The 16,871-nt window shown below is 45.6% G+C and overlaps 1 protein-coding gene and 2 pseudogenes across 1 annotated transcript; 1 reads left to right on the top strand and 2 right to left on the bottom strand.

The window, feature by feature from the left end:
• Positions 1-2,398: 2,398 nt before the first annotated feature.
• Positions 2,399-2,870, top strand: LOC116748306 (annotated as a pseudogene).
• Positions 2,871-4,794: 1,924 nt separating this feature from the next.
• On the bottom strand, positions 4,795-5,797 carry LOC116748305 (annotated as a pseudogene).
• A 1,871-nt stretch (positions 5,798-7,668) lies between these two features.
• LOC116748308 (melanoma-associated antigen B1-like) lies at positions 7,669-16,611 on the bottom strand. The gene is made up of 3 exons (XM_032621064.1): positions 15,566-16,611; positions 13,112-13,324; positions 7,669-7,822 (listed from the first exon to the last, which is right to left on the bottom strand). The coding sequence occupies exons 1-3, from the start codon at positions 16,609-16,611 to the stop codon at positions 7,669-7,671; spliced, it is 1,413 nt and encodes a 470-aa protein (XP_032476955.1).
• Between the last annotated feature and the right edge of the window lie 260 nt (positions 16,612-16,871).

Here is a 16,871-nt window from a genome sequence, read left to right as displayed (position 1 = left end):
GCTTCCCTGGTGGCACAGTGGTTAAGAATCCGCCTGCCAATGCAGGGGACACGGGTTCGAGCCCTGGTCCGGGAAGATCCCACATACCGCGGAGCAACTAAGCCCGTGCGCCACAGCTACCGAGCCTGCGCTCTAGAGCCCGCGAGCCACAACTGCTGAAGCCCACGTGCCACAACTACTGAAGCCCACGTGCCTAGAGCCCGTGCTCTGCAACAAGAGAAGCCACCGCAGTGAGAAGCCCACGCACCGCAATGAAGAGTAGACCCACTCGCCGCAACTAAAGAAAGCCCTTGCAGCAACCAAGACCCAACGCAGCTAAAAATTAATAAATTAAAAAAAAAAGAGCACGTGTGCAAGAAGGCGTAATACTGTGATTTCACTTCTCCCACATTCTTAAATAAGCGAATCCAGGTATATATACTTCAATTTTACAAAGAAAGACTAAAAGGAGTAAAACAAACAAGAAGTGAATACCTTTTCAGATTTTTTTTTCTGTATCTCATGATCACACAGACTTTACTGTGGAATAATTTCCTTTTTCACAAAAAATCCACATTCCAATGTTCCGAATGACAAGAAATGATTCAAGGATTTCCAGTTTGCGTTACATAATACCAAAATTCTTATTTTTCAACCTGATAAGCTGCACTAAATGCGTGAGTCATGTCATTAATAAACTTAAACTCTGAAGCTAAACACATCTTTAATTGAAAGGAACAACATTTAAAAATAGAAAAAAGAAAAATCTCCGATTTGTGCATATCGTCTAGGAACACAAATATATTATATGTTGTGTTCCCAGGAGCCACACCTTGGCCCTCCACTAGTCGGAAGACTGACTGCTTTCTTTAAATACAATGTGAAGTATCTGCTCAGCCTTCACTAGGGACCGGAGGAGCCTTGGGACATGCCCTGGAACACCCACTGGCCAGCGTAGCAGTATGAGCCCTGGCTGCAGCTCTGGCTCAGGCTCTCTCTTCCTCATCTCTCAAAGCCTCTTCATACCAGGATGGGAAGGCACTGGGCTTGGTATCATTGACATTAGCCCCAAACTCACACATTCTTTTATATATCTATATCCATAACCATCCTGCAAGCACCCCATACTAGTTTACAAAGATCATGCTCATTCTTTTTTATAGCTACACAGTATAGTGCTCCACTCTGCGAATATACCACGTTTTTATCAATTAATATATTCACGGACATTGCAGTATTTTCACATCGTTGTGGATGTGTCTTCGGGGTTAATTTCTGAAAAATTGGAGTTACTGGCTCAAATGTAAATGCATATTTCCTTTTGTTGTATCGCCAAATTCTGTTTATGTTCTAATCTCATTCTTTGACGAGTAGCTGTCCAGCTACACGTCAAAGAATGAGATTAGAACATTCTGTAACATTACATACAAAAATATACTCAAAACCAATTAAAGACCTAAATATACGAGTGGAAACCATAATGCGCCTAGAAGATAACATGGGTGGAAACACGCTTTGACATAAATCATAGCAATATTTTTTTGGATCTGTCTCCTAAAGCAAAGGAAATAAAAGCAGAAATAAACAAGTGGAATATAATTAAAGTTAAAAGCTTTTGCACAGCAAAGGAAACCACTGACAAAATGAAAAGACAACCTGTGGAATGGGAGAAAATATCTGAAAATGATATGCTCAATAAGAGGTTAACATCCAAAATATATAAACAGCTCATATAACTCAACAGTTTAAAAAAAAACAACAACAAATAACCCAATCGAAAAAATGGGCAGAAGACCTAAACAGACATTTTTCCAAAGGAGACATACAGATGGCCAACAGGCAAATGAAAAGATGGTCAACATCATTAATCATCAGATAAATGCAAATTAAAACTACCATGAGGTATTAACTCACACCTATCAGAATGGCCATCATCAAAAAGAACAGAAATAACAAATGCTGGCAAGCGCGTGGAGATCTGTACACTGTTGGTGGGAATGTAAATAGGTGTAGCCACCGTGGAAAACAGTATGGAGGTTCCTCCAGAAACTAAAAATAGAGCTACCATATGACCCAGCAATTCCACTCCCGGGTATGTATCCAAAAGAAACAAACAAACAAACAAAAAACAACAACCCCACCCCCTCACTAAGTTGGATGGTCTCCTTCAGGTTCTCGATGGTTCTCTGAGCCTGAGGGTTTCCACCGCTCATCTACCCTTCCCTCCAGCTTCGTCTACATGCCTCTGACCCCACCCTCCCAGTCCAACCTCTCTGTTTAGTAAGAAGGTGCCTGTGTCTGGCAGAGCCAGGATACGATGAAGAGACAGTCCTTCCCAGCCGCCCGGATAATCAAGAGTTTTGACCGGATCTTTGAGCACACACCAGGACTGTGAGGGGCCAGAGGAAAAGCACAGACTATGGTGCTGAAAGGGATTAATAAGGAACTTAGTGATTTGGCCCGTGACCCTCCAGCACGCTGCTCTGCAGGTCCAGCTGGGGATAATATGTTTCACTGGCAAGTCACAATTATGGAAGCTAATGAAAACCCATATCAAGGTGGTGTATTCCTTTTGACCATTCATTTTCCTACAAACTACCCCTTCAAACTACCTAAGGTTGCATTTGCAACAAGAATTTATCATTCAGACATTAACACTAATGGCAGCATTTCTCTCAATATTCTAAGATCACAGTGGTCTCCTCCTTTAATTGTTTCTAACGTTCCTTCATCCATTTGTTCACTGCTATATGATCCAAACCCAGATGACCCCCCCCCCCAGTGCCATAGACTGCATGGATCTATAAAACAGAGAGACAGAGAAGTACAAAAGAATTTCTCAGGAACGGACTCAGAAGTATGCCAGGTATGATACCTTAAAGTCAGAATAACCTGCATTATAGCCAGAATAAACTTTAAATTACTGTTAAAAAAGGAAAAAAACACTAATTCGAAAAGATGCACGCACCCCAATGTTCATAGCAACATTACCGACAATTGCCAAGATGTATATACCACATCTTCTTTACACACACACACACACACACACACACACACACACACAATGGAATACTAGTCAGCCATAAAAAAAGAATGAACTTTTGCCATTTTGCAACAACATGGATGGAGTTGGAGGGTATTATGCTAAGTGAAATAAGTGAGGTAGAGGAAGAAAAACACTGTATGATACCACTTATATGGAGAATTTCAAAAATAAAGCAAACTAGGGAAATATGACAGACTCACAGATATAGAGAACAAACTAGTGGTTACCGGTGGGAAGAGGGAAGGGGGAGGGGCAGGGGAAGGATAGGGGATTAAGAGATACAAAATACTATGTATAAAATAAATAAGCGGGCTTCCCTGGTGGCGCAGTGGTTCAGAGTCCGCCTGCTGATGCAGGGGACACGGGTTCATGCCCCGGTCTGGGAAGATCCCACATGCCGCGGAGCGGCTGGGCCCGTGAGCCGTGGCCGCTGAGCCTGCGCGTCCGGAGCCTGTGCTCCGCAACGGGAGAGGCCACAACAGTGAGAGGCCGGCATACCGCAAAAATATTAAAAATAAATAAAAATTAAAAATAAATAAGCTACAAGGATATATTGCACAACCAAGGGTATATAGCCAATATTTTATAATAACTGTAAATGGAATATAACTTTTAAAAATTGTGAATCACTCTGTTGTGTACATGAAACTTATAAAATATTGTACATCAACTATACCTCAATTAAAAATGATCTACTCTCTTAACAACTTTCAAATATACAATACAGTATTATTAACTATAGTCGCCATGCTGTACATTACATCCCCAGGACTTCTTTATTTTGTAAATGGTTTGTACCGTTTGGCCATTTACACCCATTTTATCCATCCTCCACCCCACACCTGTGGGAACCACCAATCTGTTCTCTGGGTGTGTTTTTTTTTTTTAATTTCCACATATAAGTGAGATCATATAGTATTTGTCTTTGTCTGTCCCTCTGTGTTATTGCAAATGGCAGGATTTCCTTTTTTTTTTCTTAAATGGCTGAATAATATCCGAGGGAGAATGAGAGTATGACTGTGTGTGTGAGTGTGTGTGTATCACATTTCCTTTATCCATTCATCCATCAATGAACACTTACGTTGTTTTCATGTCTTGGTTATGGTAAATAAATGAATATGGGGGTTGCAGATATCTTTTCAAAAAAGTTGTTGTTCTCTTTTCCTTCAGATAAATTTCCGGGAGTGGAATTGCTGGATCACACGGTAGTTCTATTTTCAATATTTTGATGAACCTCTATACTGTTTTCCATAGTGGCTGCATCAATTTACAGTCCCATAAACTCATATTTTCTTGAATAATTTAAGCGCATCCTAAATGCAAAAGGTATATATCTTTTCCTGACTTTAAAAGGTGTATATCTTTTAAATTTTGGAAAAGAAAGACTGAATGGAGTATGCCAAACCCATAGGTGAACAATTTTAATTTGTTTTCTCTATCTTCTTATCCTATTTTACTGTGGAGTTCTTTCACATTACCAGGGATATCCCTATTCCAATTCCATGCAGTCTTGTTCTGGATCCCATAGATGATTTAAAAATTTTCAATTTGTATTTCAAAAAAGAAAATTCTTACTTCTAAATCTGATAAAGAGCAATAAGTGTGTGACCCATGTCATTCATAAGCTTGGTCTGAATCTAAACAAACTTTCTTTTGAAAAGAAAATCACTTGAAAATTACCAAAAAAATAAGTCAACAGGAATTTATGCATATCAGGAGCACTGGTTAACAGGCTTTTCCAACCACAAAGTGAAGAATCGGCCTCTACCTCACTCGGGGTGACAGGAGCGACTGGATGTGGCCCTGGAATGTGCACTGGCCGTGGCAGTAGTGCCAGCCCTGACTGCAGCCCTGGCTCGGGCTCTCTCTCCCTCATCTCTCAAAGCCTCTTCATACCAGGCTGGGAAGGCAGTGGGGACCCTATCATCGACCTTGGCCAAAAACTCCAGGACTCTCATCTTGCCGGTTTCAGCTTGGGCTCTCGATCGCTGTCGCGCATCTGATGATACACCAGGTATTTTCCTGCACCAAATCTTCTGTGATAAGCTTCCTGGGCTCTACCAAGATGAAGTGCCTCCTTCCATCAAAAACACCCAAAATATTCAGGAATTCCCAGATCTCCTCCTCAGAGGCGCGGTCGCCATGCAAGAAGATCACACCGAGGAGAGGCATCAGGGGCCCATTCTTCCGAAACCGCCCGCCACTGCTCCGACGCCCATCATCGGTGAGATCTAGCTTGCCGACCAGGGCATAGGAATGACTGTTGGGCTTGACTTCCTTCAATTCTAGGCCAAAGACCAGCTCCATGCACTCGGAGGCTCTCCTGGGGATCTCAGGGAAGTGCTCCCTATACCTTTTGTTGACAATCTTCAGCTTTTCTCCCTTTTTAATGGGCTGCTTTATCTTATATTTATACAGCATGAACTGCACCAACATCCCTGCCTTCCTGGTTACAAGATCCTTTCCAGGATCACTGGAGGTTGAGGCCTGGGAGGAATTTTTACTTTCCTCAACTTGGCCCTTGGCACGTACATCATATCCTGGGCATGAAACCCCTGCAGCACGAGAGCTAGTGGCTGGGGCTCCCTGAGGCTCCTGGCGAGTGCCAGCAGCAGCGGAGCTCTGGGGAGTACCCTGAGAAACAGAAGCGGGTGAGGAAGTGGTCTCTTCTACCCCTGCTGTGGTGGCCTGAGCATTAAGACCTTGGGTCTCACCTCTGTTACGGCGGCGTTCCTCACGAGCACGGAGCTTACTCTTCTGACCACGAGGCATGGTGGCTATGGTCAGGGACAGCAGACAGGAGTGTGGGCCAATGACAGGTGATTTGGACACCTGGAGGCTGGAGAATGAGATGACGTGAGCACCTTAAAGTGGGGAGATTCCACCTTGGCTTTATCAAAGGCTGCCTCTGCAAGTTTCCTTGAGGGCACTGCTCTGGGAACCCACAAGGCTCCTGTTTTCCCGGTCAGCCTGTCCTCCCAGAATCCCATAGAGGAACCACAGAGGCCTTAAGAGTTTTACTCTGCATCCTATCAGCCCTGCCTTGGATTTACTCAGGTGACAACAGGTGCTGGCAGTGGGGTCCTCTCGGTTCATCTTCAATATTATCATGTCAGGTCTCGGCAGAGCCTGGGCACCCTCCCCGCTGCTACTCTTCAGCTGACACCTCAAACCTCCCTGCGATCCAGGAGAAGGAAGTGAAGGGGTGCCTCAGTCCACCTCCCTGCCAGGGGACACCAGAGCTGCGAGCTCAGTAGGGTCCCTCCTATCCTGAGTTCGTTGCGATCATCATTCGAGGTCCTCACCTTGGCTCCTTAAAAGGCTTGGAACCACTCTCCATTTGCTGACTGGTGGATGCACCTTCAGACTGAGGACCTCACCTCTCTTAGACGTGATATAAAGAAGTGAGCAGACGCTCTACCTGACAGTCCTTCCCAGAGATGTCTTGGGCTGAAATCCAAGGGTTGGGCTGGACACTTTGAGTCCTCACTCGGGTTCCTCAGTTGGGCTCCTGGTAGAGAAGCTCAACTTTTGCCTGAATGATGCCTATATGATAGTAAGAGCCAACCAGCCTGTGTCCCAATAGGAGGAAGTGAAGATGACCGTATCTAACTAAACGTGGTCTCCCAAGAATGAAAGCTGTTGCAGGCAGGTTGAAGTCCTTGTGGTCCCACACAAGATCCCAATTCAAGGTCTAAATGTGCCTCCTGATAGGGTCTAAGATTTCTCCCTCTGCTGACATGGGACCACTCTCCTCAGACCAAGACCCTTATTTCCCTGTTCGCCTGTAGTGGGAACTGATGGGCATTTCTGCCTGACATCTATGCTTGAGGTCTCCCAGGGATGCTAATAGTGAGGATTCTTTGTGGCCTGAATGCTTTCATGTGGGACATCCCCACAGTCCTCAAGGCTCTCACCATGACACCTGGCATAACCTGAAATCCTCCCTTGCCGACCCGAGGCTGCCCCCTTTGACCTGGTCTCTCACCTCCCTGAGATGTCCTGGGAATAAGTGAATGCAACTCATGTCAAAATACCCAATTCTCCCAAGCCTGAAAACAGGGCTGGTGCGTTATGCTGCCCCGTTTCTTGTGGGAGGGGCCCCCATCCTCACTCGGTGTCACAACCATGAATGCTGTTGAGGACTAGGTCCCTTTGCTGAATTGGGCTTATTCCATTAGACCAAGGCTCTCACCTCCCTGAGACCATCTCCAGAGGAGATGAGGGGGCACCACAGCCTGCCAGCTCCGCCCGGAACCTCCTCTCCTGAGTTTGGGAGTCATGAGGTAGCCCTCATTTCCCTCCGTCACTGGAGGGGAATTTAGGTCACTCAACATCTGTCTACCTTGCTAGGGCCTCCTAGAGCTGAGAGCAGGGGCACTGCTCAGTGTGGCCCGCTTTGGGGGCCGAGGTCTGCTCACTAGCACTCAAGGCCCTCATCTAGGACTTAGATCTTCTCCATTTGTAGAATCAGCGCTACTCTCACAGACCAAGGCCTTCTGCCTGAGACATCCTAGGCCGAATTCAGCCCGATAGCTCTGCTGGGGCCTCCAAGAACAAGATCGCAGGGGTGGGATGCAGGTGGGTCACCTTTGTTATGGGGGGAGGGGGGAGGGAAGGTCCCGCAGGCTACACTCAGGTCCTCACCGTGGCTCCGGACGAGTCCTGAAAACCCACGCTTGGCTGAACAACCGCCGCGGCTCCCGGTCAGGCTCCTCGCTTCTGAAGCGGAAGTCGGGGGGGAGCCGCATCCGGCGCGGCGTGGGGTCTCCGAGGGGTGACGGCAGGGGCAGGACTCTGCGGGGACACCCACTGGTCAGGGGTCAGGGGTCAGCGGTCCCTGCGTCCTGCTGGTGCCGTCTATCAGAGCCTGGGAACCCCTCCCTCTATGGTCCCGAGTCCTCCAGCCTCCAAACAAAGCCCTCACCTCCCCGAGGCCCTAGCTGGGGGAAGTCAGGGAGCTGAAATTCATAGAGCAAGCCAGTAGGTTAGAAACTCAGATGTTATAGTCTTGAGTCCAAGGTCTGTATAGCAGGGCAGGCATACTGGAAACTCAGGCGGGGTTTCTGTGTTGCAGTCCTTTTTTTTTAATATTTATATATTTATTTTGGCTGCGCCGGGTCCTCGTTGTGGCATGCGGGATCTTTAGTCGCGGCATGGGAACTCTTACTTGCAGCATGCATGCGGGATCTAGTTCCCTGACCAGGGATCGAACCGGGGCCCCCGGAATTGGGAGCACGGAGTCTTAGCCACTGGACCACCAGGGAAGTCCCTGTGTTGCAGTCTTGAGGCTGAAATCCTTCAGGAAACCTCAGTCCTTGGTCTTGGGGCCCTCCACTGATTGCACGAGGCCCAGTCACACTATGGGTGGTAATCTGCTTTACTCAAAGCCTACAGATGGAACTATTAATCGCATCTAAAAAATACCTTCACAGTGGACATCCAGACTGATAACTGACTAAACAACTGTGCAGCACAGCCGAGCTAAGATGGCATACAAAATTAAGAGGTGGGAATGATAGGGAGGAATCTAGACTTGGAAATACGATGCTGCCACTAACTGGGACAAAGAATACAGGAAGAGGACGAATGAGGTTGGGGAAAAAAATCATGTGTTTATATTTTTTCACACTGACTTTGAGATATCCTTGAATCAGTCATCGTTGGATTTATGTTTAAAGCTTCGTGGGTAGGTCAGGGCTTGGGATAATAGATCTGGAAGTTAGCAGCAGATAGTTTGCAGTTAGAACTGGAGGAGTGGATGAAGTTACCTGGGGATAGTGGTGGGGAGGAAAAAAAAATAGTGGACCAGATATGGTAACTTGGGGAGCACCAGTTCCCCAAGGGGTGACGGAAAAGAAGTCCATTGAGGAGGCAGAGAAAAAACAGGTTGAGAGGTAGAAGAACCAGGACAGGGCAGTGTCTTAAAAACTGTAGCAGACAGTGCTGTGCTCGCCAAACCCAATTCTATATTCCTTCTTCTCAGGCACACGGAAAGCTCCATTTTTCAGACCCCTTGAGGCTAACCGAGGATTTATGACCGGTTTCAGCCAATGAAATGGGAGAAGCAGTGATGGGTTTGGCTGAATCAGAGAAGAGCCCTTTAGAGACTCTCTGTCCACTCTCCCCTGCCTCAGTGAATAGGTAAGCCCCAGAGAAAACCCCCAAATGCCCCCTCCCTCCCCCATACCCACTGAACATGTAGTGTGGTTGAGAAATAAACCTTTGTTGTGGTAAAACACTGAGATTTCAGGATTAATTTGACACTCTAACATAACCTAGCTTATCTTGACTAATACAGAAGCCAAGGCAGTAGAATATTCTGCAAAGGAGAGAACAGTCACAACAGTCTCACACGCATCAGTGTTCCTGAAAAGAGACCCTTCCATGGATTCCCAAATGTGGAATAATTAAGCCAATAAGTCCAAACAATTTAGGGGGTCTCTCAATCATAACAGTCTGACAGGGAACCTGCATTGTCTTTTGGCTTTAGCAAACAAATGTGCTCATCAGGTCAATAAAATGTAGAGTTAACTTGAATTGGACATTGACATCACAACACATATACACATTACAGTGGACTAGTCTTGTGGTTTGGCTTGAACTCTTGAGGTGATGACATAAATTCTGATTGAATTATCTTTGCCTTAGTTCTCCATTTATGTTTTGCAAAAAGAGTGTTCTTAGTATTTCCCCTTCGTACAAGAGACCCCAATTTATAAACAACTTTCTCCTATATATTTAGTTACGAAGTTGATTGTTTAGCGTTCTGGGTGCCCTCTCCCAAGTGGAAAGAAACGATAAAGGATGATTAGCTTCCCAGGCCATATCCCACCACCTACAGTGCAGCCAGACTAGAAATGCACATTATTCCAGGACATAATTATGACTTATGTTATTGATTCTACTCAATGAGAAGCAAACTAAATGTCATTTTACATAAGGCACAACAATAGAGTCAAGCAGGAAGCTGTGCCAGATATATATGCATTATACTTGAAAAAGGAGAATACCAAATTCCAAAAGTACGTTGATGTAAACTAAAGGAGGTCCAACTGGCCTAAATGCACACATCTAATCATAGATTCCACATATCTGTATAAATAAAAATGAAATCTCTGATGAGACTAGTAATTATGACATAAAATGTTCCAGCTAGAAAACATTAAGCTAAAAAAATCACTTAAAAACTATAAAATATACATGAAAACAATGCTTTGATTAGGCAGCATTTCCAATGTATTACGGTCCTTCTTCCACATATTACTCTCAAATGAGATCATCACAATCTCTTTTCTTCTCAGATTTATAGAAATTACATTAAGAGGTATCCTTGGATACCAAACAATCCTTAAATCTCACTTAGTCCAAGATGTGGTCAAAGCTGAGTTCCTCAGTTCTTCACTGCTTAGCTATTTACTAATGATAAAACATAAAATCTCTCTCTTTTGAATTACCTCATTTATCCTATACAAATGGGGAGTGAAGTATTAAGGCTAATAAATTTTTCTGATAACCATGGCTTGTATTTAAACATTAATACTTTTTATTGACCTAATTAATATTAATGGAAATCATCCGATAGTGCTTTAGGGCCTACAGATGTGACAGATTCCCTCTCAGAAGGTTAGTATTTCTACATTGTAGTTTTTAAGTGTTAAGGTTATCTATAGGGCCCATATTCTTCCTGTATTAAATGTCAATTAATCCTTCAATGAAAACTCAGCAAAATGCTTTGATAATAAAATAATAGTTAACACATATATAACGCTTATGAATTCGTGGGCACCGTGCTGAATGCCCTACACTTAATTCTCAGAATAATCTTATAGTTAGGTATTACTATCATCACAATTTTACAGATAAGAAAAGAGGCACAAAGAGGTTACGGAATTTACCCAAGATTACACAACTAGTAAATGGTAGCGCTGGGATTGAAAGACCGGGTGTCTGGCTCCAGAATCTCATGCTCTTACGAACTACATATTGCCTTTCTAGGTGGTGTGAGATAAACATGCTCCAGAACTATGTTGAAACTCATGAACTATCAGGAACTTATCCTCTGATATAAAATTTCTCTTTATCAATCCACCAGCTGGAGAGAGAACAGTCTATAGGTAATCTTTTTGTTTTCATTCTGTAGGAGAAATAATCATGCGTCACTTCACTCTTCTTTTGTAAATTATTTGCTTATTTTTCCCATTTTAAAGGCTTCCCTAACGTCTGTAATTAGAATTTCCCATGCCTTTTGAAGTTTATTTTTCTTAACCTTAAAAGTATTTTTAGGAATAGTATGTGCTCCCTGTGGAAGACAAAGAACATAAAAAATTAAAATATGAACTGCTAGCCCTTGATGTACTTATTAGTAAACTTCCACTGCCCAATGAAGAGCCACAAAACTTAGCATCCTAACACAACAACTGTTTGTTCTCACAGATCTACAGGTTGGCTGAGGGGCTCTACTTCACGCTGTAGCTTAGGACCAGAGGGCTGGCTGGGACCTTTTCTAACGGTGATGACAGCTTTAAAAAGTGAGGTGGGTCTTATAAGTGCTGTCACAGAAAGATCTTGCATTCACTTCCATTAAGTTACAAGAGCAAGTCACAGAACAACATGTACACTGTGGCCCCTGTGTGTTAAAAATTCAACACATTTTTGTAGCACATCTATGTACAAAGAAGCCTCAAATCAGCTTTAGAATGACACACACCAGACAGTTAATTGTGGTTACTTCTGAAAAGGGGGCTGAATTTTCGAGCAATGTTGTAAGGGGGGAGTTTGTGATTTAGGTGTGTAAGAAGTTTTTATAAGAAGAGTATATATGCTATGATTAGCTCTGTCATTAAAACATTTAAATGAGCCTAAGAGTAGAAATAGTAGTTGTGTATCACTCGGATTAAGTAACTGCTAACTGATGCAACAGAGAAAACCTGATATCTGAATGACTTAACACAACAAAAGTCTGTTTCTTGTGCACATAAAATCTGATGAAGGTTGGCAGAGGCTCACCGCTCACAGATGACTCCGAGATCCCGGCTATGTACATCACGTGGCTCCACACCTCAACACGGGCTCTCTCTGTTTGCTGCTGAATGGAAGAGAAAGCACAGAGGTGCCATACTGACTCCCTCGTGCCTTGGTCTGGAGGTGACCCTTCCTAATTACAAGTGGACTGGGAATATAGTCTCCCCAGGAACCCAGGGAGAGCAAGACAGGATGTGGATGAGGTTTGCAGTCTCCCATAAACTGGTGTATAGTATGTGCTCAATAAAGAGCGACTATTGCAATTGCTTATGACAACAACCCTCTTAGTTAGTTGGAGGAGTTTCTGAGAAGGCCAAATTTACCTTGAAATTCACCAATTTTTTTCTTGTGCATACTATGTAAGACGTGTTTTCAAATATAGGATCCCATCTAATTTCCAAAAGTACCCTGTACATCTCAGCAGAGAGGGCTTTCACCAGTACCTTTCTGCATTGCCAATTGCAATAACCTGTGTAATCTCAGTAGGCTGGAAATTTTCTCCTAACTTTTGGTTGCACGGTCAAAATCATACCCACCCACCACCTGACAGAACATACCTGAACACCCGAACAGGTGCCATTAAGCATACTGAACAAACAGCATCTCCCCTGGGACAGATACAGACAAGAATTACTGGGAGGATGGTGAATTATTTTTCCTTGTTGTTCAAAGCTAGCATGTCTGCCAAAGAACCATTTTCCACCTCCAAGAAGGACTCCAAGATGGGATTTTAGGAATTCAGCCTCAGCAGATGTTTGTTTACACAGTGATTTCCTTGGTCCCTCCTCCTTTACCACTTAGGAAGAAGGCTTTGGTTTTGGACCCCTTAATTAAGTTCACTCATCAGTGTATGGACTCAGTGGCCAGATTCAAAGAAGACATTTCATTAAAATCTTACTGCAAATATCACGTTGTTTCAAACAAGGCCTCCCTAGCCTTGGGGTTATAAGCCAAGGCCCTGTAGAGTCCACACCAAATCAGAGTCTCGTCACCAGCAGGCTTGCAAACACCGAGAATGTGGTGGAGGCACCCAGTGGGGATGAGGAGGTGTGTAAACGTCACTGTCTGAAGTGAACAGATACATGGAAAGGGCAGCTGCTGTCCCAGGGGTCCACGGTGACGAACGGGATCTGCGGGGAGTCGGGATGCTCCGACTCAGGGGAGGGCAGGGCATATGGGCTGTCTGTCCCTCCGGGAGCTGAGTGCAGCCTCCAGCGGAAGATGCAGAGGAGAGCTGGCCAGCAGGTCAGCTTCCAGTCTGGACACGAGGGCACACTGGGGAAGACCCAGGGGCAGGGCGCTGTGATGCCGGAAAGTGCTGGGACTAGACCCCTGTGCCGGGACCGGGGCAATCAGCTCTCAGGGAAGCCTGGGGCGAGGGGCAGGAGGATCCTAGGTAAACGAAGCCCACAGACAATCCCCAGATGGTGTATGATTCTCGTGTTCACCTTCCTTCTTTAGGCCTGCTCTTAATATTTTGGCTACAAGTTCCTCTTTCTTATTGCCTGAGAGACGTCACGGAGCAGTGAAAGGAGAAATGGATTAAGAGACAGAAGGGCTGCCTCAGGCTGGGAGGAGTGGAACAGTACGGGCTCTGGAGGAATTCAGACCGGGCTGTACTCCCGGTTCTGTCACTTTACCAGTCCGGAGAATACTGCAAGTTCTTTGTCTGCCAAGTGGGTTTGATAAGCCTCATCTTATAGAACTGTCGGAACATATGTGATATATGTAAAGCACCTGGCACAGTGGCTGGCGATGTCTGGGTCTTTCGTGCATGGCAGTTATTACGATGCTTGTTTTCATACCAGAAGAGACTGGTCTTCTCTGTCCTAGAGATACCCTCATCTCTAGGAATTTTTCATTTTATCCAGGAGATGTCAGAGACTATGCGGGCCTCTAGGACAAAGAAAGCTGAATTAACCAAAGTGGTCCTTAGCAAGTAACCCTGAGCACATTTTCCCTATCAGAGAGTATGTTGTTTCATTTGTGGAGGCAGGGGTTTCACCAGGATGCAAATCAAACCTTATAGAATCTGTGTCAAGGACCAATAATTCCCCTGCCTCCCAAACCCGCGCCCCCCCCCCCACCGATTTTCACGTGTTTCATCACCACCAAAATCTGGGCCCATTTAGGAGTTCTGCCAGATTACACTCAAGACAAACAAATCTCATATATTAACGCATATATGTGGAATCTAGATAACTGGTACAGTTGAACCTCTTTGCAGGGTGGGAACAGAGACGCAGACATAGAGAACGGACACGTGGACACGGGGGAAGGGGGGGTGGGATGAATTGGGAGATTAGGATTGACCTATGTACACTACCATGTGACAAATAGATAGCTAGTGGGAACGTGCTGTACAGCACAGGGAGCTCAGCTTGGTGCTCTGTGACCACCTAGATGGGTGGGGGGAAGTCCAGCAGGGAGGGGATATATGTATACGTGGAGCTGATTCACTTCGTTGCACAGCAGAAACTAACACAACATTGTAAAGCAGTTACACTCCAATTAAAAAACCCCGATAACTAATTAATGGAGCGGGCTGGGGCTCCTCCAGCCCAGGGCACAGCGTGCCAGCACAGGGGCTTCTCAGCATCCCACCCCAAAGGAGACAATATGCATAAGACACCTGGTTTAGTTTGGGCACTGTGTTCACCTGCACCGGGGCAAAAGCACTGGACCCCTGCTCACCATTATCACAGCCTCATCTAGCCCGCCATGCAGCCAACTTAAAATTACCTCCCAAGGAGGGATTTGCAAAATAACCAAACCTCAAAGTGCTCTGGCTAAGAGAATTTATACTTCACTGCTCTCATCTGGACTCTCTCCCCACCATCCTCACTGGGTTTTTTCATCACACCACCTTCCTTATATAACAGCTGCTCTTATACTCTCAACATCTACAGGCAGGTGCAGGGTCTTTTTTATCTTAGCATCATCACTACCAGCACAGAACCTTCCAAAGAGCAGATGCTCAATTACAGATGGGAATCAATGAGGCACTGGGTGAGGAATGTAATTTATTACTATCTAATTTTGTCGGCATTCTTGAATAAGCTAAGGACATCTAGGTGTATATCTTTGAATTTTACAAAGAGAAAGACAAAGGTGAATGAGACAAACCAAAATTTGACTAAACTTTACTTTTCATTTTAAAACCACAGCATTCTTTCACATTTCCAAGAAAATTCCTATTCCAAAGCCATATTATCTCAGTCCGGAACGCCAGAAAGATGCAAGGAGTTTTCACATCGTACTACACACTACCTAAACTCTTACGCTTAAACCTGATAAACAACAACAAATATGTGATCCATGTCATTTATAAACTTGGATTCTGAATCTAAAGAAACATTCTAGTAAAAGAAACAACATTTGAAAGATACTAGTGTAAAACAGGAACACAAAGAAGATATATATTATGATCTTTCCAGCCCCAGCTTAGCCTCTCACTACTGAAAAGGTTGGCAGCGTTGGTCAAACACAAAGTGAAGAAGCTGCCTCAGACCTCACTAAGGGTGGGAGGAACTGCTAGACATCACCTTGGAAGGCGCACTGGCCTTGACACGAGTACCAGCCCTGGCTGCAGCTCTGGCTCGGGCTTGGGCTTGGGCTCTCTCTTCGTCATCTCTCAAAGCCTTTTCATAATGGGCTGGAAAGGCACTGGGGACGGTACCAGTGACCCTGGCCACAAACTCCAGGACTTTCATCTTGGTGGTTTCAGCGCAGGCTCTCCGGCCCCACAGGAACTCATAGCGCGGGGGATCGCCGTCACGCACCTGACGATACACCAGGTAATTTTCCTGCACCAGATCTTCTGTGATAAGCTTCCTGGGCTCCCCAAAGATTATGTGACACCTTCCAACATAAACCCCCAAAACATTCAGGTATTTCCAGATCTCCTCCTCAGAGGCGCGGTCGCCATGCAAGAAGATCACACCGAGGAGAAGCATCAGAAGCCCATTCTTCTGAAACCTCCCGCCACTGCTCTGACACCCATCATCGCTGACATGTAGCTTGCTGACAAGGGCATAGGAATCACCACCCGGCTTGACTTCCTTCAACTCAAGACCAAAGACCAGCTGAACGGACTCAGCAGCTCTCCTGAGGATCTCAGGGAACTTCCCCTTGTACCTTTTGTTCACAAGCTTCAGCAAGTCTGCCTTTATAATGGGCTCTTCCATTGTATACTTCTCCAGCAGGAATTCTATCAACGTTCCCACCGTCTTCATTAGAGGATCTCTCTGAGAGCTCTCACCGGAGGCTGAGGCCCGGCAGGAACTTTTCCTCGCCTGTACCTGGCCCTTGGCATGCACATCAGATCCTGGGCCTGAAACCCCTGCAGCACGAGAGCTAGTGGCTTGGGCTCCCTGAGGCTCCTGGCGAGTGCCAGGAGCAGGGGAGCTCGGGGGAATACCCCGAGAAAGAGAAGAGGGGGATGAGGGCGACTCTTCTCTCTGTGCTGCAGTGACCTGAGCACCCCTGTGATTCTGGGTCTCCCTCCGGGCCTGGCGGCGCTTCTCACGGGCATGGAGCTTACTCTTCTGCCCCCGAGGCATGACTATGGGCAGGGACAGCAAGCGGGGGAGTGGGCAGGAGAGCAGGTGATGCTGGAACCTGGAGGAGGGAAGGTGAGAGGGTGTGAGCACCTTCAGCAGGGAGGTCCCACCCTGACTTGAAGAACGCCGCTCTGCACGTTTCCTTGAGGGCACTGCTCTAGGAACCACTAGGCTCTTGTTCTTGGTCAGCCTGTCCCCTGAGAACCCAGCGTATGAAGCGAGAGTGAGCGAGCCTCAGGCTACAGCCTGCCAGCCCTGCC

This window comes from Phocoena sinus, unplaced genomic scaffold (assembly GCF_008692025.1).
Source record: "Phocoena sinus isolate mPhoSin1 unplaced genomic scaffold, mPhoSin1.pri scaffold_39_arrow_ctg1, whole genome shotgun sequence".
Lineage (NCBI taxonomy): Eukaryota > Metazoa > Chordata > Mammalia > Artiodactyla > Phocoenidae > Phocoena > Phocoena sinus.
Note: the sequence above shows the minus strand (reverse complement) of the source record. Positions and strands in the feature narration are given on the sequence as shown.